The sequence below is a fragment of the Stylophora pistillata genome, chromosome 4 (genome assembly GCF_964205215.1).
Source record: "Stylophora pistillata chromosome 4, jaStyPist1.2, whole genome shotgun sequence".
NCBI classification, from domain to species: Eukaryota; Metazoa; Cnidaria; class Anthozoa; order Scleractinia; family Pocilloporidae; genus Stylophora; species Stylophora pistillata.
The window spans coordinates 7,115,926-7,137,408 of NC_142522.1; the positions used below are offsets into that span (position 1 = coordinate 7,115,926).

Below are 21,483 nucleotides of genomic sequence, written 5' to 3' on the forward strand. Positions count from 1 at the left end.
AGAGGAAATTATTGTGTACCAATCTCGAAAAACCGCTTGCATTTTTATTGCCGAAGATCGAAATGCTAAAAAAGGGAAAATCCGCAAACTGCAACAAAACCAAAACCGAAAAACCGAGCTAATCCTAAAGCTTTCCCTCTCCCAAGCTCGCTCGCTCGCGAATATAGTAATATCAAAATCTCGTGTCCGTGAATCAAAAGTATATGCTGCCATCAACATTCGATAAACCATATTTATCTTATTCCTCTAGCCGTGAGCCGTTAAATGAATAAATCTCATGTTACGCTATGAAGACTCGCAATTTCGCGTGAAGCGTGACGCGTTTTGCCGAGAAAAACTGGGCATAAGGGTAGTAAAGCCAACATGGCGACGTGGCCAGAGATATGAGGTAGTGATGATCAAATCTAATTATTTTTAATACAAAACCAGAGGAAAGGTGGCCATGCGAGTATCAGCTGCCTCTCAGAACATATTTTTTTCTCGTGCTGGGGTTTTTGGATGGAACAATGGCAACACTGGTTGCAGAACATCAAATGGAGATCAAGTGTGTTGTTGGTAATTAAGCTCGTTCTCAATTCGACTTTAACTCGAAAACTGCATGGAAATTCGTTTTTCCATCCAATTTATTTCTATAACAAGTTGTATTCTGTGCTTCTGAATAAGCTTGTAGCCTTGTTGAAATATTATAATGTTATCTGAGCGTTTTGCGGGAAATTCAAATAATATTTTAGTACCTTGATCACGTGCGCGCTCTGTTTTGCGATTTTAGCCCTTTACATGCTAATCTGTATACATCTGTATGCAAAATTATTATCCATACATTTCCTATGGTACTGTTAACAACAATATGTTGAACAATCAAGACCTTAAGTGATCATTTTCTTTATTCTTCTAACCTCAGTGTGTGATTCAGGGGTGTTTTGTAAGGAGAAATTGGAAGCGAAGTCCCCCTCAGTGGGTTATAAGCAAGGGTTGAAAACACGAGAGGCGCTGGGTTTGTAGCGGGCAGACATAAAACAGTGAAGGAACACAAACTGTCCTTGAGCAAGAGAGAATGGTATTGATGGTTCCTGAGGGTCAGTTGACTCTAATGTAGTTTTTTTTAAAACACTTTTAAATTATTTTGTTTCCTGTTGTTGATGCAATCAGTTAAGTTTTCACCCTTTGAAAATTTCTTTGAAGAAAAAACAAAATGGAACTGTTCATTTTATCAGAAAAATGTGTTGGTGAGCAGAGTTCATGCTATTGTTTGGTCATATAAAATAGTCAATTATTTTTCTCCACATACCCAGCCAAAACTGCTCAAGAGGGAAGGGGGAAGCACTTGAAAAACATAAGACAGTGGCTTTCCCATGCAAACATTTTCTTGGAAAAACTAAGGCCTAGTTTATACGTCGCACTACAGTCGAATTTAATTCAGACGAATTTAATTCAATGTCCCACAAGCAATTAAATTTGACGGTAGCGCAACGTCTGAAACGAATTAAATTCGTCTGGTAAATTAAATTCGTCCTTGATGCTTTATCCGTCTTGGTAAGATGGATAAAATATCAATAACACGTCTTCAGTTTTAACATCGCACTAGCATTGCGTCAAATGAAATGGATACATTTTCTCAATGTATTTCAACTGCACCATGTTTGTTTCCAAATTACACCTCTGACCAGAGGCACTGCATTTGGGAAGAGAAATAAATTCGATCATATTGATTTCGACGCATAAAACCACGCCATGATTTACGTCGACGGAATGACGAATTTAATGGAATTAGATTCGTCTGAATTAAATTCGACTGTAGCGCGACGTATAAACTAGGCCTAACTCCTTTGGTTTTCTGCTTTTATCTACAATGTCTGTAAGCGTTCACTTAAAAAACACAATCCATAATTATCACACATTCTGAAATTAATTACTTCAATGAAAGCCTATTCTTACCAAATCAAATTTAGCTGGTTAGACTTAACTTTTCAATTGCAAGATTTGGTGTTGAAATGGTTAAATTTCTACCATACCTTGGCTCCAAAAGTACCTTTCTTAACATAACCTGTCGCGAATTTGTCAACTATTAATTAAATTATAAATTTTTTCAAGCCCGTTTTCACAGGTTATTGATTTAATCACTGATATTTACATGAGGTTTTCATTTATTTTCAAACTATCAGATAGAATCACATATTAATGAATATAATCTTGCATTCTGATTGATTAAGGTAGCCAGATGATTATTCAGCTTAGACTTGCAAGTTGAAAAACAAAGCTAAGTGATATTGTTTCTGATCTCTTGTTTTGCAGCACTCAGGATAAGAACAAACAATGTTGTTGCTGGTTTTTATTTTTTATTCAATCATGCAATTCAAGGAAAATCCATTACCTGACTTATGAATCTGTGGTTAAATTGCACTCAAAAAGCGATATCGCACCTATTCTTTTGCGATTCTATTCATGCAATATTGGTTTTTGTGTGCAGTTTCACCCGGAATTCCCTTCTCAGGTGATGAATTTTCCCATGATATTTCCCAGTTGGTTCCTGTGATTTTGGAGCATGGAACCAAAAAAGCATTTTTCAATGGGATCATAAGTCCAGGAACTCGTGCATTGTAATGTAGAGCTACATGTACACTGAAGTAATATTTGGCTGATTAAAAATTTGTGTTGTACAATGATGACCTGCTGCAGTGCAGGATGATAGATCATGAATGTGTTAAGCAATCGTTCTGCATTAAGTGGTCAGTTGTCAAAGCGCAGAATTTGTTACCCACAAATTACAGTAATTTTCACCTCCATTTAGCAGCTGTGCTCACCTTTCAGTGAGTCCCAATGGCTTGTTTGTATCATCTTCCACTTGTACTGAATGGTCATTTAAAGCAGAACCACTTATTAATAAATAAAACTAAAAATAATATTTCAAGTAAAATTTAATCCATGTTTCTCTCCCAAAGTCAATGGTACTTAGTATTATTTTCAAGCAAGTTTTTGTACATTAAGAGGTCTGTTATGGCACAAATGACACTTTTTTATATCATTAATTTTTTTCTCTATTACCTTATTCTATGGAACGTGTATTTAGCACTCAAACTTTTGTAAGGGGTCACCCTGCTATTTCCCATAGGTGACTACATAATGCAGGTTTGACTGTATTTAGTACTGTCAGCTTTCAATTTATTATTTTCAATTTTCAAAACAAAGTTTATTTCCAAAGCAAACAACAGTATCATCAGCATGTTCTCTACTCTCATAAAGGTCACGATAAGCCAATCAGAATCCTTTTTAGAATGGTTCAAGTAATATGATTGGTTGAACAAGACCAAAGCTGTCGAAAATGTCTAACAATCGAAGTTCACAAATTTTTAAGGTTCACAATCTGCAATAGGCTGAAATAGTTTGGCAGGTCGAATTAATCACTTTTGCCTGAAGTGTTTTAGTCTTAATACACAATCTGAAAGTGAAATGTTCAGAGAAATCCACCTGAATTGCAGCTCTTGAAAATATGCAAGTTTTTTTTCACATGACAATTAGAAAAAAGCTGCTCAAGTGAATGATAGTGGAATTCACAGGAACAAGAAGATTTCTCGGGATGACAATGCTGCAAAGCTCAGCTGCTGCGACTGATGTGGCCTTCCACTCAATGTATCAGAAAGGATATCAGAGCAAGCTCTTAGTTCAGTTCAATCAAAGGGCGACCAATGCAAATTTCTGAGGCTAAGCTTTGAACACGGCTATTTTGTTCTCTATTGTTTTAGAACACAAAGGTAATTTTTATACCATCAGTAGGTTTACAATCCAACTGAGCATGAAAACCTTCAAACCTTAGACTGTCCATTTTGTTTTCTTTGGTGAGGATTTTTGTCTCTGGACGCATCATCAAAACTGCAAATTATGGTGCTTAGGGTGTTCTCAAACCTTTGTTTGTTTCTTCTGTTGCTACTTACTGGCTTGCTTATTCCAAAATTTCACTTTCAATTAAGGAAAATAAGCTGGACCTGTAGTACAAATTGGCAGATGGCATGACAGCTTTAGCTCAGCTCCCAGCACTGTACTCTTGTAGAGCATGCCCTTTCAACCAATTATTACAAGAAGAATTTAGGACTTAAAAATCCTATCACTCTGGCAACCACATCATGGCTTGTGCATGGGCCTTAGTTATCTAAATATAGGATCAACTTTATTACCTGAAGGAAAATATGAAAATAAAACTACTGGCTCAAAATTCCAGTCACAGTCATTGTGAGCCCACCCTATAGTTGGATTTAAGCTGATACTTTGTCATTATTTTTTTTCATGTTTACATTTGCACTCCTGGCAATTACTTTTGAATTAGGAGCGAGTGAAAATATCCACAACCCCACACAACATTAATTTTGGCAGACCATATTTTCCCATACAGCAACTGAAAAAGAAGCTTTAGTTGCCACGTGGTACACACTTGGAAAACATTTATTTTGATTCCAAGACAAACGTTTTTGAATAGATGATGTTTAGGGTGGAGTTTTCGGTGTATTCTTTTGCAATGATTAGACCAGAAAAAGGACTGACTGTTTCAAAATTTCTGTGCTTTTTTTATACAATTTTTCATGTTTCTCTAGACCAAATCTTAGAGGTGATTATTTTTTTTCCTATTAAGTTGTGTGTTATTTAAAAATGTATCATTATGATGGAATTTACATTGGTTATAATTAAGAGGGTTGCAACCAGATAACTCTGTTTCAGATCTCACTATTCTACAATAATTATCATGTTGATTAATTGACTTCCTTTATTTTCCACTTCCCCCAACCCATTTAATACCAGAAGCCCATCTGTATTGAGGAACTGTCAACTCAAAATTAATTATGCATTTTAAATAGTTATTAACAGGGCTAAACACTAACTTTTCAACTTATTTAGCCAAGTGGCTGGTGACATCTCAGATGTTACGACAATTTCAGTTTGTTTACTAGCCAAACTGGCTCGTGGAAATAAAAACCACTAGCCAAAACTGAATTTCTACCAGTCTGTGGCTAGTGGGCTACCGATAGGGTAGAGCCCTGATTAACCATTTCTCACTGTTTTCTACTTAGGTGACATGGGTGTTTGTCTTTTGGCTGGTTGTTTGAACTCGTAGCTGCAACTTGGAATAATTCAAGAAAAGACAGAAAGCTTTTTACGAAACTGAACTGTTTTGGATCTTGAACTGTGTACAAGAGATGGTGACTAACAGTTGCTCCAAAAATGGAGTCAGCTTCACCCACAAGAGAAGTGTGTGAAAACTGTTTTGAAAACTGGACTGTCTTAATGCGCTGAACGGATCTTGAACTGTGTACAAGAGATGGGTGACTAATAGCTGACCCAGTAATGGAGTCAGCTTCACCCACAAAGTCTCTTCCTCGGCCTTGATCTGGGATGACAAGACCTGGTCCACCGAAAAACAAAAGAGAAGTGTGTGAAAATTGTTGTGGAAACTGGACTGTCTTGCTGCGCTGAACGGATCTCAAATTGTGTACAAGAGATAGTTGTCTAATGGCAAGCTAATCACGTCCTGTTGGATTGAAGATGCTATACCAGTGAGAAGTCGATCCCCTCTGAAATACTCTAAACAAAAAATTTTGGATAGCTCCATCTCATCATGAAGCTAGAAGCAGTTGGATCCAAAGGTTTGGCATACTGTCAAGAGGAAAGACATTTGGATGAAGGTAACAGTTCGTTTTTTATGTCGTCATGTTTCCCTATATTTGTCATTTTATTATTCCTGCTATTCACACATTGGAAGAAAAATTATACCAATAGAAAACCAATTAATTAACCCTATTAGGGCGGTGGATGGTGGAGCAACAAACTAGCCACACCGAACGATCTAATGGTTTTAAATAATATTAAGTACATCAAACTATTTGTTGGTCATAAAGAAAACTCTCCTAGTTTCCTTTGTTTTGGTCTTTTGCGCACGCCCTATGCGATCAACACAATGCTCAGATGAGGCCGTAAGACGCATTTCGGAAACTACAGTAACTCCAGTAACTGCAGAAGTAATAGTGGGATAATAAATCTCTTAATAAATCCCTTTTACAATTTTTCAAAACATAACACATGGGAACACTTTGCTTGTTATTCGTACTTTCCGTAGCGATAAGGGGGCTCAGTAAAAAAAAACTACGCAACCTGCAAAATTTCCGCGGTTATTATTTGTATTATTATCGAATTAAGTGTATCTATCGCGCAGTGCATTCGGCCTTTCAGACTCTTTCACCCAAATGATCCACAGATATTTAGCCAACAAAAATAGCTAGACTTTAATCACACTCCAGTTTCGATTCTCAAAAACTCAGATTATTCGCAAAACTTGGATACTTAACCACTACTCCATATCGAAAAGATCCGAAAATAGAACAACGTAAGGTTGTGGGGTACTTTCAAGAATCACCTCAATGCTTTTGACTTATAGGACATGGAACTAGTTGATGTAAATTTTAAGAATTTTGATGTCGTCAAGTGTTGAACAGACCTGTGAACGCAAGAAAGGTATTGTTACTGGTTTTTTATCGCAAAGCGTTTAATTTGTCATAACGTACACCTATGAAAAAATTACCTTTTTTTTCCAAGGGTGCTGCACCTCTTTTATATAGGTCTCGCCAATTTTACCTTTATCGGAAACAACTTACGTCAAGGCATAAAGAACAATTGTTGCAAATCGTTCTTCTTGGACCCAAAAAAAAGTTTATCCTTTCCAATATTTCCGCGAAAAAATTGGTTAAAGAAATTTTCTCAGGTTCCATATGAACTTTTGATATGAAGCTTAGATTTCTTACCTTGTCCCAAACCATTGTGCCAAATGATCAAACACTGCGAAGGCGGTGAAAAGTTATCATAAAAACCATGTGTTGCCTTTTGGCAGTTGGCCAACTCACTTGTTGTTGTTAAAGGAATCCAAATTTCCATTTGTCTTTCGTTTTTTTGCATACTCCATTTCATCAAGGTAAAGACGAAGTCGAGAGGTGAGATGGCTTTGGTGATAGTTTGCTTGCAAGTTCTCAGATGGATATCGGGAGCAAACTGGAGTAAGTTTTTACCCTTACTTTGTCGTTTATATTCATCCCTGAAATTTACGAGCTGTGTGCTTCATTATGCCACGGACAAGACTCAAAAATTTTTAATGAAACGTTATTGGATTATTTCTGAGCAGTCTAGTTGGTCTGCACATTTACATTCAACTTTGAGGAGAATGTTATTCAAAGTAGAACCAGGCCTTTTATTTTGAAATTGTTTTACCTTTCACTTAGTTTTTGTCAAGTTGAAAAGAAATTTTTCTTATCTTTTGTTGTATGTAGAATTTCGTTTGGAAGTAAATAATTTTTAAGTCGTCCAGCGGAGTAGGAATTCTTTAACATCTTGCGTTTTTTTTTTTTTTTTTTTACATGTAATTCTTGCCAGTAAAGCAAAGACTACTAGTTGAAAAGGTCAAGGAGACCAGGATACTTAATAACTTGGTGAGTATAGTTGAATGGAAATTTGTAATTTCTATATGTAGCCATCTAAAATAACATTATAGAAATTGAGAATTTCGTTTATTTCTCTTCGCCTCTTTCTACCCCCTTCACGAAAGAAGGCAAAGAAAGATTTCAACCGTGAAAAGATGTGTTAAATGGGAGGCTGGAAACTACCGTCAACTTTTTCCTTGTCAAGTACGGTTGGGTATCCATGCAGTAATTTTTTAAGTCTTCTGGCGGGAAATGTTTGTATGGCCTCTTTGAAGCTCTCTTTATCATAGCTTTTAGATGTCATGAGAAATGGCCATCTCAAGTAAGGGAGTGAGGAAGAATGTCAACCAAACGAAAAATTGGGGTTCAAAATTTTGTCTCCGTTTGTGTGTTTCCGTTTGTATTCCGAAAGTCTGGTAAAGTATGGTATTAATTTTTATATCCTTGTTTCACAGGTTTCTTCGACCACCCAAAACTGGATACCAACCCAGGAACCCGATCAGCTCGAGACCAGAGACAAATATCAATCTTCGAAAGAAGCTAAACACGATTGAAAAATTGGGGGTGATCCGTCCCCTGCCTCCTTCCCACCCCGTCAATTTATACGTCAATTTATACAATCATATACAGACAAGAGAAAGGTGAATGACAAATCTAGAACCCTATGTACAAGGCTGCTAAAAAGCATTAAACAATGTCAATGGCTCCCTCGCAGCTGCGATTTCAACGTCACAATTATTATGGTCATACGCAGCGCGGCGCTTCACCCGCGATCCTCGAAGGCAAACTAAGGCCGACCGAAGGAGGGCAAAGGATGTCTTTGCTCAGATCCAGGAAATTGTTTGCGAGTATCGTTCCCCTTTCTTGGCGGCTATCAGCTCAGCCAATCGGCTGTGGTATCTTATGCATTCCATCCCCATCCCTCCCGTAGTTGTAAATACAAGCGGCGTGAACGAGCCATGCTCAACATCCAACACTCTCCTTGAGTACAGCCGCTTCTTGTCGTTTTCATGGATGCGATAAATCTGCTGTTATATTATCATTATTATTATTTAAGACAGTTATAATATTACAATAGTTTTAGACAGTTATATTATTATTACTTAAGACAGTTATAATATTACAATAATTTAAGACAGTTATATTTTCACCCAACGAACCTCCCCCACGTCGCCCACATTTCAGACAGATTTGTAAAGTATTTCAATAAGTTTTCTACTTTGTGGTACAGACATTTTTCAAAAACGCATGCGTTTTCTGTAAGCAAATGTCTGTCTTAATACACTTGCGTATTACATGAAATATTCAGCTATTTTCAGATTTGTTATTTGCTTATAATGGTCGTCCCTAACGGCTGACAGTTACATTTTAAGCTCTCTGACGCCTGACGGTCAAACCCTATTAAGACCCTCTTATTAGGCTGGGGAATCTTCTTAAAAGGCATCCTGTTGCTTTTCCAAATATGCAAGGATGATGGTCGTAAGATGTTAAACAAAGAGTTCATGTCAAACTGAAGCCTGAATGTCTCGCCTCTCAAGGCTAAATATTTCACAAACTATTATTTCTTGGACCATCCATTTTCTTCTGTCTTCCTCTTACAATCTGAAGGGAACTGTCCAACACAAATAACATAAATAATCTTTTCCCGTCATCTGTAACTGGCGATAAATCAGTAAAACATCTGTACAGCCTAACTTGTCCAAGTCTACTGTTTAAGATTAATTAATAACAATAAATATTTCAAAAGATGAGTATTGTACTTCAGAAAAAGGGCGCAAATCTCTGGAGGAGGTAAATGTGAGCAAGAACCATTGAGAATTTCATATTTATGATTCGATGGAAAACAATTTACTGCTCAAAGAATCTGAAAATACTTGCTGGTGCAAATGACCAAAATGGTAAATTCCAACGAATTACAAAGATTATTGTTTGGAAGGTTCCACAATAACACAACAACTATACTCACCAAAATACTCAGAACTCCATTTCAAACTTGTCCCTGATCTTTACAGTACCTGGAAGAAGAAGAACATAAGAGCAACAATATTAATAACCCATTTCCGAATTACCCTTGGCCTCATTTTCAAAGCGAGTCCTGGTGCTCGCCCTTTCATATGATAATAAGTTTTCACAAGAATGGTTGAGTACCAGGCCTCGTTTTGAAAAAGAGGCCAAGGGTAATTCGGAAATGGGCTATTACACTAATCGCAACCAGATTAGCGCGTTACCCAACTCAAAATTCTTTGCCTGCACCACATGCTAGGGACCTTACGCAACCCTGGGCGACGATGGAAAAGAGAAAGTGGCGAAACAAAAGGTTTAATGAGAAGAATAATTGCTCAGCACGTACGATTTAAATCTTGGTACATTTCCTAGTTGTCCTTAACAAAACAAAAAAGAGAAACCAGGAGGTTCACACAAATACTGAAGAGGAAGTCGGACGCTTTTAAAGACGATAGACTGCAAACCACTCGCCATATTTTAAAGACAAATTTAAACGGTTACTTAGTAATGGTTTAAAAATCAGGCAAAATGGGAAAACGGAAATATGTACATGATAAAGATAATAGTCCACCTTCCGTCCTAGGTTTGAAGTTAACTGTGACCACAAACATTTCTCTTGGAAGTGGGGAAGCTATAAAAGGGGGCACCTCTTAGTCTATATTAAATAGAGTTTAAATCAAATCCCAATCACAGTAGAAAAAAAAAAAAAAAAAAAAGAAAACTTACTTGGTCCTCCTTCCTTCCTTCCTTTAGACGTAGAAATGAACTTTATAAGGGCAGAAGCTGGGCAACTCCGAGAGCGGGTTCGGGCAGAAGGAAATCCTACTTCGCTTCAAGATTCCTGTACACTGCTAACGAAACAAGAACCCAACAACTCAGCCGAATAATTCTCGGAGGGGATATCCACAAAACCCAGGTCCAACGGAAAAGAGAACCCCAAAATACCCCTGCAAGGAGTGTGGGAAAGGAGTTCGCTCGAATCAAGATGCTTTGCTATGTGCTGAGTGTAATGCCTGGTCGCATGCAAAGTGCATACACCTGAGCAAAGCCGGCTTCAAGTCAGTACTACCTGGACTACCCAGATATTGAATGGACCTGCTCCCTATGCTCGCTTCCTTTTAGGTTTGAGTAAACTTTGGTTGGAGAAGAAAATCTAATTCAACATGGCGGCGAAGGCGAATATGCAAATGAGGATATCGCTGGATATGCTAATGACTTGCCTGAATCGTGGATAATACAAGAAAGGAAACAGAACACTACCGATCTCATGATGATTCATCGAAACATCAATAGCTGCCAAAACAAACTGGATGATCTGATATTACTCAATAAGGAATTGAAGCCACATGTAATTTTTCTGCCAGAGACTAAGATCGACTCTTCTTACACCAATGCACAGGTGGCTCTTGAAGGATATCATACCTATAGGAAGGATAGAAAAAAGGGTGGTGGTGGCCTGATGGCATATTTCTCATCTAAGATGGTATCTCGTCGTGTAAAGCTTCCTAAGCAGTATAAATTACTTGAAGTTCTGGCCATAAATGCAATAATAAACAACAATGATGTGTTGTTTGTTAGTATTTATCGAACCCCAAAAGTTACAGGATATCAAGGTTTTTAAAGCGACAGAATAAGCTCTCTCGTAATAAATTCGTACGTTTTACGCTTATAACAGCAAATCAAGGACTGTTTCGAATAAAAACTGTTGTCCCGAAATTCTTCCTGGTCATTTTCATCGTGCTTCCTATTAATAGATACCATGAAACTTGAGATCTCTTCACAATCAATCAATCAATCAATTTATTTAACGTGGTCAGAACGCTTAGCTAAAAGCTAGTTTACAGGTACGCCACGAAACAAAAAGAGAAGAGGAAATTTTAAAGCCTTGTGAAGGTATATAAATTTAAATAAATTAAGAATTGAGAACTAGAATATATAAAATGTAAAATGTAATAATTAAAAACAGGCTAATATTAAAATATAAGAATTTAATAATGTAGTCACCGAGTTGAAATATAATTAAAGATAGATCCTCACCGCGCTAGAGCCCCGTGAGATCTAATGTTTTTAAGTAATTTTTAAAACTAGTAAATGTCTGTATCTTTCGAGACTCGTCCGGTAAAGCGTTCCATAGTTTCGATGCAGCATATCTCCATGACCTTAACCCGAAGGTTGTTGATTTTACTTTTGGGAGGTTCAGTATTGTGGTGCCCCTAAGATTATAAGTGGAGCACCTAACTGTTATAAGATCACGTAAGCTTTTTGGTCCTGCATCACTAGTTAATATCTTAAAGACAGTGGACAAAATTTTCGCTAATCGCTGTTCACGAAGACTTGAGAGACCGATACGCTTACAAAGTTCCTCATAAGGGGAGGACTTATCTCTAAAAACAAAACGGAGCGCACGTTTGTTCACCAACTCTAACTTGTCAGCTGACTTCTTATCACAGAAGTGCCACGTTTCGGAGCAGTAATTAAAGTGTGGTAAAATGAAAGCTTTGTAAAGATCCCTTCTAGTCTCAAAAGACAACATTTTCTGCATCCTTTTTAACACAGCCACCTGTTGACTGACTCTTCTACATATTTTAGCAATGTGCTTTTCAAAATTCAATTTATCATCGATTGTCACGCCAAGAAGTTCCATTGTGTTGGATATGGGAAGTGGTGACTCCTCACACTTAAACACTGGTTCATCAGTTCCTTTGTGTTTTCCCAACACCATTGCCTGGTATTTTGAACTGTTCCTCTTCATACCATTACGCGCGAACCATATATCAGCACTAATAAGATCGTTGTTGATTGTTTCTTCAACTTTGGAGAGTTGATTGTCGGCGTAAAAGATTTGAGTGTCATCAGCGTAAGTGGACAGAGTGCACTTCTCGATGACATATGAAAGATCGTTCATGAAGATGTTAAATAGTAAAGGGCCGAGGATGGATCCCTGTGGTACACCATTGCAAATAGGTTGCCAATTTGAAAGTGTATCCCCTAGTCTCACTCTTTGGAATCGATTTGATAAATAATCTTTTATCAGGGTGGTTGTTGCTTCATCTGCTCCATATTCTTTTAATTTAATTTCAAAACAATCAGTTCATGAGGTAAGGTGTCAAAGGCCTTGGACAAGTCCATAGAGACCAGACCGATCAATTTGTTGTTATCAATTAATTTTTTCCATATTGTTCGGTTAGACTAAGAAGTGCTGAGTCGCAGCCGTGATATTTCCTATAAGCAAACATTTATTTGTGATAAATTTCTACAAAATACGGGCTTATTCGAAAATGAACAATTTTTTCGAAAACCTTCGATAAAGCTGGCAGAATCGTTATCGGCCGATAGTTAGTTTTTAATAGGCTGCAGTCTTTTTTGAGAATTGGAGTGACCTCGCCAAGTTTCCACTGTTGTGGTATCTTAGTTGAAGTTAGAACATGATTAATCAGTGTACTAAGAGGGAAGCATAAAACATCCATCGATTCTTTAACTGCTAGTGGAGGGATCCCATCACATCCAGAAGCCTTGTTTGGAGCAAGTTTCCTCATTACTTCGTAAACTTCTGTTGGATTAGTGTTGCTTAGCGACACATTCGGCTTGCTTCTTAAGTTATTTGATATGTGCGATAAATCTACTGGATAGCCATTTTGATTTTGTTCTTTGGTACTTTGAGTACAGCTTGTGAAGAAATTATTTAATGTCTCGGTCACCTCATGAGGATTCCTGATGATTTTGTCACCCTCCTTTAATGTTATTCCGCTATTGTCTACATTCTTTCGGGAATTAACATAAGGCTTGATGGCACCCCAAAACGTCTTTTGATCTGCATATTTTTCTGAACACAGCTTCTCAAAATGTCTACGTATAGATTTTCTCCTCATGCTAACTACTTTGTTGCGCACTAGACGGTAGCTCTCCCAATCACACTTATTACGTGATCTATTAAATTTTTTCTTATGCCGTTTTCGTTCCACCATTACTCTCCGAATTTCAGGAGCGATAAACTTCGATTCTGCTGAAGATCGTCGTTTGAAAGATCGCATTGGTGCATGGTCATCTAACACCTGGTTGTATAACGTCTCCCAGCACCAGTAAACATCGTCTATATCATCAAAAACGTATGCAGCATGAAAAGGAACTCGACTGAGATCTTTCTGAAAATCATCTCTGTTAAAGGTCTTGAATATCCGTTTCTTGACGACTTCGGCGTTAGCATGTAACATTTTAGTTTTGAGAACCGTGTAGACTAGCAGATGATCACTGATTCCTGTTTCGATAGCGCCAGACGATTTCATAAACATGGGCACATTTGAAAGAATGACATCCAGGCAAGAAGCTCTAGTTGTTGAAATTCTTGTCGGTTCTTTAATTAATGTGTCGAGGTCATAGATATCGCATATATCCAGAAGGCATTTGCCTTGGTTATTATTCATAAACGGATGAATTATGTCACAATTTAGATCGCCAAGACAAATCACGTTTACGCAGAGAGATATCGCTTGATCCAGGACTGAAGTCAATTCAGTTCTGAAGGTAGCATTGTTAACAGAAGGAGGCTTGTAGGCACTGACTAAAGCGAAGCGTCTTTGTCCGATATGTAGGTCGAATAAGAGTGATTCCACTGATGTTGCTTTTCTTACATGTTGCGGCGATGTTATCGCGAATAAAGACGGCAAGACCGCCACCACCTTTCCTCCTGTCACGGCGAAATAACTTGTACCCGTTAACATGAATTTGAGAGTTAGGAAAGGATCGATCGATCTTAGTTTCCTGTATGGATAGAATGTCGAAGGCTCTGTTCGTTAGCCACTCCTTGATCTCCTCAAATTTGCTAGGTAAACTGTTTACATTTAGGTTTGCTATAATGCATTCCTTGCGATTTTCGTTTCTAATTAACTTCATGTCCGAAGGTTGTGAACTAAGGTCCAGCTCAGTTTCACTTGCACTTTCATGCGTGGAACTATTCAAGGTGGAAAAGAATGAATCACTAAACTTCGGCAAGGCACAGAAGGAGCATATCTAGTCAACAGATGGATTATTAAGGTAGTACTGAAAGGTCCAGTTCGACATATTCAGACATTTTGCATGCGACCAGGTGTTGCACTCAGAACATAAAATGGCGTCTTGATTGCTTCTTACGGATTTAGAACATTCACCACAAGGATATTTCGTAGGCTTCTTTCTCGGACCAGGGTTTGGTGAAACATCTCCAGAAATCAACAATCTTTGCGCTTGAAATGTATCTACACCAGTAGCAGTGTATAATAATCTTCCTCCATTAAAACGCCTCGACGCGAGCTTAAAAGGTGGTTTGTAGTAAGCACTTGACGTTGTTAAATGGAGTGGAATAACCAGTCGCGTACAGCGTTCGGGATGCATAAAACTGCAGTTTGATGACTCATGAACTTCTCGTAGAAGTGCGACAAGGAATAAAAGACACAGTAGTGTGCCGCCCATACGGACGTGTCTGACCGCCATGATCTTTTTGCTAGCCTCATTTTCCCTTAACATGCCAAAAATTTGATATGCAAGAGTATACCACGGTACACCACGACCACACTCGTACCGATCTTTTTGAGCGAAATTTGACCACATATGGTCAAATTTGCATATTCACTTTAGGATTTGATCTGCACGCCTATTTGCACACATGCGAAAGTATCTAGCGATTTTTACCTTTCATATCGATTTTTTAGTGAAAAATCAATCGGGGAACAAATAATCGCAGCAATGCGACAGAAAAACTCCATTGGGGAGCAAAATATTGGATGTTACTAAAACTGGTAACGGGGAACGGGGAACGGGTGTACAGCGGTAACCCACCTAAGAATTCAAAATGGCGGAGTGAGCGATGTTTACAAACACTGATTCTATCTCGTCATCACTGCCCCAGGGATCCCATGAGATAGCTAGACGCATGCGCATAACCAGTGCTTTTCGTGCGCAAATCAGTTTAGCACGGTGACTACTTATGCGAAGAAAATCTTCTATTTTTACCTTCAAGTTTCTTAATATCGGGTCTGCAATAAGATCACTGGGTAAAAAACACCTAGAATGACTAGATATTCAGTGCTTGAACGATGCTGTAGACCAATCTTCACAGGACACCATGGCGGCGATCCTCAGAGGACTTAACGATACTTTGGCACAACTGACCAAAGCTTCAGAAAAGCAGACAGCGACGTTCACCAGTCTTAAAGACGACATCCTCCTTCGTCCTGAATCAGACGAGAAGGCAGAAAAGGAAGACTCAAACATGAGCAATACACAACTAAATACTACTGCCACGTTAAATAATGTGCTCGACCCGAGCGACTCTTGCATGGTGAAAGAATCTGCAGGCTGACTCAGAAAAGCAGAATGATATCCTCGAAAGCCTGAGTCAGGCATTTGTACAGACCAACAATAATTCTCCTGCCATAACAGAGGTTGCCTGTCCAATTGATAATATGGCTTCTGGAGGTCTTTCACCAGAAACGGTGAAGGAAAGAGTTGATAAATACCCTCCACCAGAAAAATGTAAGTTCCTGTGTACTGCAACAATTAACGAGGAGGTTTGGGATCTGCTTCCCAGGAGGAGCAGAACAGTCGACCTTGCTTTTCAGAAGGTGCAAGAATTGCTTGTTCAGGGTTTATCATCCCTGTCGATTTTGGGGGACCAGTTGGTAAAAGACCTTCAAACTGGCAAACCCACTAACGTCTGTCAGGTCCTGGACCAGGTCATGGAGAGCATTACCCTTCTGGCTAATGCCAATTATAAACTTAATATGAAACGACGAGAGCTAATCAAGCCCGACCTCAACCCCCCTTTCACAAGGTTATGCAAAGAGGACATCAAGCCCTCTACAAAGCTATTTGGGGATGAATTGTCAAAACATCTAAAGGATATGGCAGACGCAAAGAAGGCGGGCCAGCAGATGCAGAGGACCTCTGACACCCGCATATCCAGCCATAACTATCTAAAGGCTGGGAGGCAGAAATTTCGACGCTCAAATTTCAAACCATACCACCGGACATCTACTGGCCAGAAAACATCTCAGACACGCTCTTTTTTAGGGTACAGCCGGGGACACAAGAGTGCCCCGAAAAAACACAGCCAATCCAACAACAAAGATTAAACGATAACCAGGTGAGGACACATCCTAAATCATTTATGGATGGGGATTATTTGCATCAAATGGTCCGTATTTTTTCAGCAGGACAGCTGAAGGACCATGTTGGTTCCTGGGAATCTTTGACAAATGACCAAGTCATACTTGATGCCATAAAGCACTACCATATTGAGTTTGAAGCTAATACCCCCGTCCAACCTCAACCACCAAAACAAATCCACTTCTCACCTGATGAAAGGGAGATAATTAGTGAAGAAATATCTACACTTCTCCGTAAAGGAGTTTTGGAACAAACTGAATATGTATAGGGGGACTTCCTCTCAACTATATTTGTGCGGCCTAAAAAAGATGGCAGCTACAGAATGATTTTAAATCTCAAACCTCTTAATGAATTTGTCTCGTACCACCATTTCAAAATGGACACTACTCAAACAGCTCTTAAACTCATGCGTCCGGGGTGCTTTATTGCTTCAGTTGACCTAAAGGACACATACTATTCTGTCCCTGTTGCTAAAGAAGTCAGGAAATATTTAAAATTTGAGTGGCAAGGGAGTTATTATGAATACACATGCCTACCCAATGGCCTCGCTTGTGCCCCCAGGCTGTTCACAAAAATTTTAAAACCTGTTTACTCTCATATCAGATCAATGGGCCATCTTTGCATGGGGCACATAGATGACTCTTCCTTATGAGGATATGACTACGCTGCTTGTAAGAGGAATGTCCAGGACACGATTGACACATTCCAAAACCTGGGATTCGTAATTCATCCTGTGAAATTAGTTTTTATTCCCACACAAGATATAGAATTTCTTGGGTTTTTACTTAGCAGTATTCTTATGACAATTAGACTTCCCCCTACCAAAGCTGCATGCGTACGTATAGCCTGTCAGAATTTACTACTCAAAACTGAGGTGACCGTCAGAGAAACTGCCCACGTCATTGGCTTGATAGTCTCAAGTCTACCTGCAGTGCAATTTGGAGAATTGTATTACAGGAATCTAAAAAAGAATAAGGCCCTTGCACTGCAGGCTAGCAAGGGTAATTATGATGGGCCATTATATTTGTCTAAGGATGCCAAAGTATATTTGTCTTGATGGATAAATAATGTGGACTCTTCTTTTAAGAAGATTGTTCAGCCTAACCCTGACATGACCCTGACAACAGATGCCTCAACTAAGGGCTGGGGGGCAGTGTATGGGGAACAGAAAACTGGTAGCCCTTGGAGTTTGGAGGAGCAAGGGTTTCATATTAACTACCTGGAGCTAAAAGCAGTTTGGTTAGGTCTCAAATCTCTGTGTCATCACGTGAGACAGAAGCACATCAGGATTCAATCTGATAACACTACCACAGTAGCTTATATCAATGCAATGGGGGGTATCCAATCTGCAAATTGCAACAACATGGCCTAGCAAATTTGGCTGTGGTGTATTGAAAGGGAACTTTGGCTCAGTGCCTGCCACATACCAGGCTCCATCAATGTAGTAGCTGACTCGGAATCTAGAGTGTTCCACACCTCCACTGAATGGTCTCTACATCCAGATGTCTTTGATCACATTAATGAAAAGTGGGGCCCTTTTGAAATAGATCTTTTTGCTTCCCGACTTAATTTTAAAATACCTACGTATGTGTCTTGGAAACCAGACCCTAATGCAAAATGTGTAAATGCATTATTCATGCAATGGAAAGAACATTATTTTTATGCTTTTCCGCCTTTCAGCCTGATAGCAACTTGTCTGCAAAAAATAGAATAGGATCAAGCTACTGGTGTAATCTTAGTCCCTTTCTGGCAGACACAACCTTGGCTTACAACGCTCCTTCACCTTTTAATAGACAAACCAGTGTTGCTGCCTCAGCTGGACTATCTCTTGACACAACAACGCTCTACACCCCCTTCGCAAGCAGCTAAAGTTGATAGCTTGCAAGGTCTCGGGAAAAGCCTCCAGCAGCGCAACATATCAGAGAAGGCTGCAACAGTCATCTTGCAGTCATGGTCAGATGGGACGCAGAAACAATATAAACTGTACATCAAGCAGTGGATTGACTTTTGTTGTGAACGACAGGCTGATCCCTATAACCCACCTTTAACATCAGTATTGGATTTCTTAGTCAGCCTCCATGAGAAGGGCTTGAGCTATACTACCATTAACACTGCTCGTAGTGCCATATCAGCAATTACCCTTTCTGAAGACCAGAATACTATTGGTTACCACCCACTTGTTTCTAGATTTATGAAAGGCATATACAAAGGCTCACCACCTGTTCCACGGTACCACTCGACTTGGGACATTCAACCAGTGTTAAATTATCTGGCTTCCAAAAGCCCTGTGGATGGCCTTGACCTCAAAATGTTGACCCACAAGCTGATTACGTTGATAGCTCTGGTGTCTGCACAAAGAGGACAGAGTCTTCACATCCTTGATATTGAACCAGGCTGTATGAAAGAACTTCCTGATGGCTACGAGTTCCTGCTTACTGCCCATATCAAACAGAGCAGGCCACGCTACAAAGCACCTACAGTTGTTTTGAGAGCATACCCAGCCAATCCATCCCTTTGTGTTTGTACTTGCTTAAAAGAATATCTTAAGAGAACAAAGCCTCTCAGGGGTACGGAAACTAAACTTTTTATCAGCTTTACTAAGCTATATAAACGGGTGTCCAGAGAGACTCTTTCTAGGTGGCTTCGCACTGTCATGACCTCTGCTTGGGTAGACACAACAATATTTAAGCCACACAGTACGCGAGCAGCAGCTACTTCAAAGGCTAAAACAGCCTCTGTTTCAATCCAAGAAATCCTGAAAACTGCTGGGTGGTCATCATCGAGATGTTTTGTTAAGTTTTATGACAAACCTGTGGAGTCCTCCACATTTGCTTCTGCTATTCTCAAGACTATTTAGTCCTGAAATTGGACTTGTTGGCAAATGGTTTTTTGTACTACTAGCCTTAACGAAACATCTTCTAGACAGAAACTTTATTTAACATTCATGTTTCTTAACATTACTTTAATGTTACATACACCTGCATATGGTGTTTTAGCTTCCAATTGATACATAGATTGTAATACCTACATCACTCATTGCTCCGTTCCTCATGCTTTTTATTGTGGGGAAGATACTTAGACCCTCATTTGATATTTGTCATGTAAATCTGTTTGACTTACTACGTTTCAGTTAATAAACTGATTATAGTGATTCATCATTCAGTGTTTGTTCCTCATGTGACTGTCTTGGCTTTGAAATCTCATGGGATCCCTGGGGCAGTGATGACGAGATAGAATTGAAAAATTAAACGAGACTTACCTGTAGGCTGAAGTTTAATTGGAATTCTATCGAGTCATCAAACTGCACCAAGGGATCACATGCCCACCCTTGGGCAACAAATCATTCTTACATTTGATTTTACCCACCCATTTATTTGTAGTGCTATTGACATTACAGTTCTTATACAATCTACTTCATGGTGATCAGACTGTCACTTTCGGCTGTAAATACTGGTTATGCGCGTGCGTCTAGCTATCTAATGTGATCCCTTGGTGCAGTTTGATGACTCGATAGAATTCCAATCAAACTTCAACCTACAGGTATGTCTCGTTTAATTTTTCAATTTTATCGCTAGGTCGCCGCTTGCAGCGAAATTAGACGACTCGCTTTTATTTAACTAGTGCCCAGGCGAAGCCACGAAGCCTAGTATTCCGAGGCGAGAATTCGAATTCAACGTTTCTGCAATGGCTGCCATCATTTGTTCTGACTTCTCTCTTTGTTTTCCTTCCTGAAAACTGCATCTTTTGGCAGAGTTTGGGTATGTTGGTTGTTTGCATTGCCCAACAGCATTTTTTGCAGATAAGTAGCAAGGAGGTAATATCTTAGATTAACAGAAATGAGCCAGGAAACGTAATAACCAGCCTAGTTATTAAAATTACTACATGCAGATATCTGCTTACCTTGCCGCAAAATAACATCAGGAACACATCTTTGTATCGACCCATAAACTTCCATGTAAACAATAGAGAAATCAAACATTGACAGAACTTTTAATAACATTTAATTTAACAGGAAAACATGAGTTATGTCTTCAAGAATGTAGGTGTATGAATTCACATTCATGCTAATGCTTACAATAATATTTACACTGCATTGATCATATTCAAGAGAAAGTGATTCCCATAATGTGTGTGAAAGTCATTCAGCTGTTTGCTTTACAACGCTATTGATATTGCTAGGTTGTAACAGTGAAGATATTGGAGGTAAACTTCATTACTTTGCAGTACAATTACTCTATGAATATAAGAATAAATGCCGCGAGCTTGCAGTTCAGAGTTGATTGTTGAAATATTGTGCATGAATTGTAAGATACTCACCTCTCCGAGAATTTGACTTCTATGCAACCTGCAATGTGTGCTAGACAAAAACTAAATTTATGAGGCACTCAACATTTCAAAGTAAAATCCTTCAATAAAACCTACACTTACCGCCTATGCTTTTTGCTCCGACGATCGCGTTCGAAGAGCAGGTGCTCAAAACTAGTTGCCAGACCCTTTTAGTTCCCTTTACTCCGCCCGCGGATCTGCCCTTCCCGCATCGGTCTGGTCAGCCACGAACGTGCCTGCAGCCGATGTCAACGTGGACAACCTTTTTAACCTTTGCTCGCGAAGTCAAGCCAACAGACTCCGCCATTTTGAATTCTCAGGCGGGTTACCGCTGTACACACGTTCTCCTTTCCCCATTTCCCGTTCCCCGTTACTAGTTTTAGTAACATCCCAAATTATTTCCTTTGCGGAACAAATAATCGCAGCAATGCGACACAAAACCTGCAGGAGAAAAAAACTGCGATCACGATCGCCGACGCGAGATACGAAATCGGACGATATCGGAGAAGACCGAACTGACTTCCGAGCATTATCCAAATAGTGCGTTCCTAATCCGCGCATA

At 39.1% G+C, this 21,483-nt stretch overlaps 1 protein-coding gene and 1 long non-coding RNA gene across 4 annotated transcripts; both read left to right on the plus strand.

Moving 5' to 3' along the window:
- The first annotated feature begins 351 nt into the window (after positions 1–351).
- On the plus strand, positions 352–9,145 carry LOC111337486 (uncharacterized). Of its 3 annotated transcripts, none has more exons than XR_002695507.2 (6): positions 352–555; positions 5,058–5,669; positions 6,419–6,495; positions 6,950–7,031; positions 7,405–7,460; positions 7,907–9,145. It is a non-coding gene; the product is annotated as an uncharacterized LOC111337486 (long non-coding RNA). The 3 variants fall into 3 exon arrangements; XR_016000235.1 differs by having other exon boundaries at positions 7,410–7,460; positions 7,907–7,994; XR_016000234.1 differs by lacking the exon at positions 6,419–6,495.
- Positions 9,146–16,620: 7,475 nt separating this feature from the next.
- Positions 16,621–19,452, plus strand: LOC148732190 (uncharacterized). The gene is made up of 3 exons (XM_088756848.1): positions 16,621–16,857; positions 17,683–17,932; positions 18,389–19,452. The coding sequence occupies exons 1-3, from the start codon at positions 16,621–16,623 to the stop codon at positions 19,450–19,452; spliced, it is 1,551 nt and encodes a 516-aa protein (XP_088612974.1).
- Positions 19,453–21,483: the final 2,031 nt, after the last annotated feature.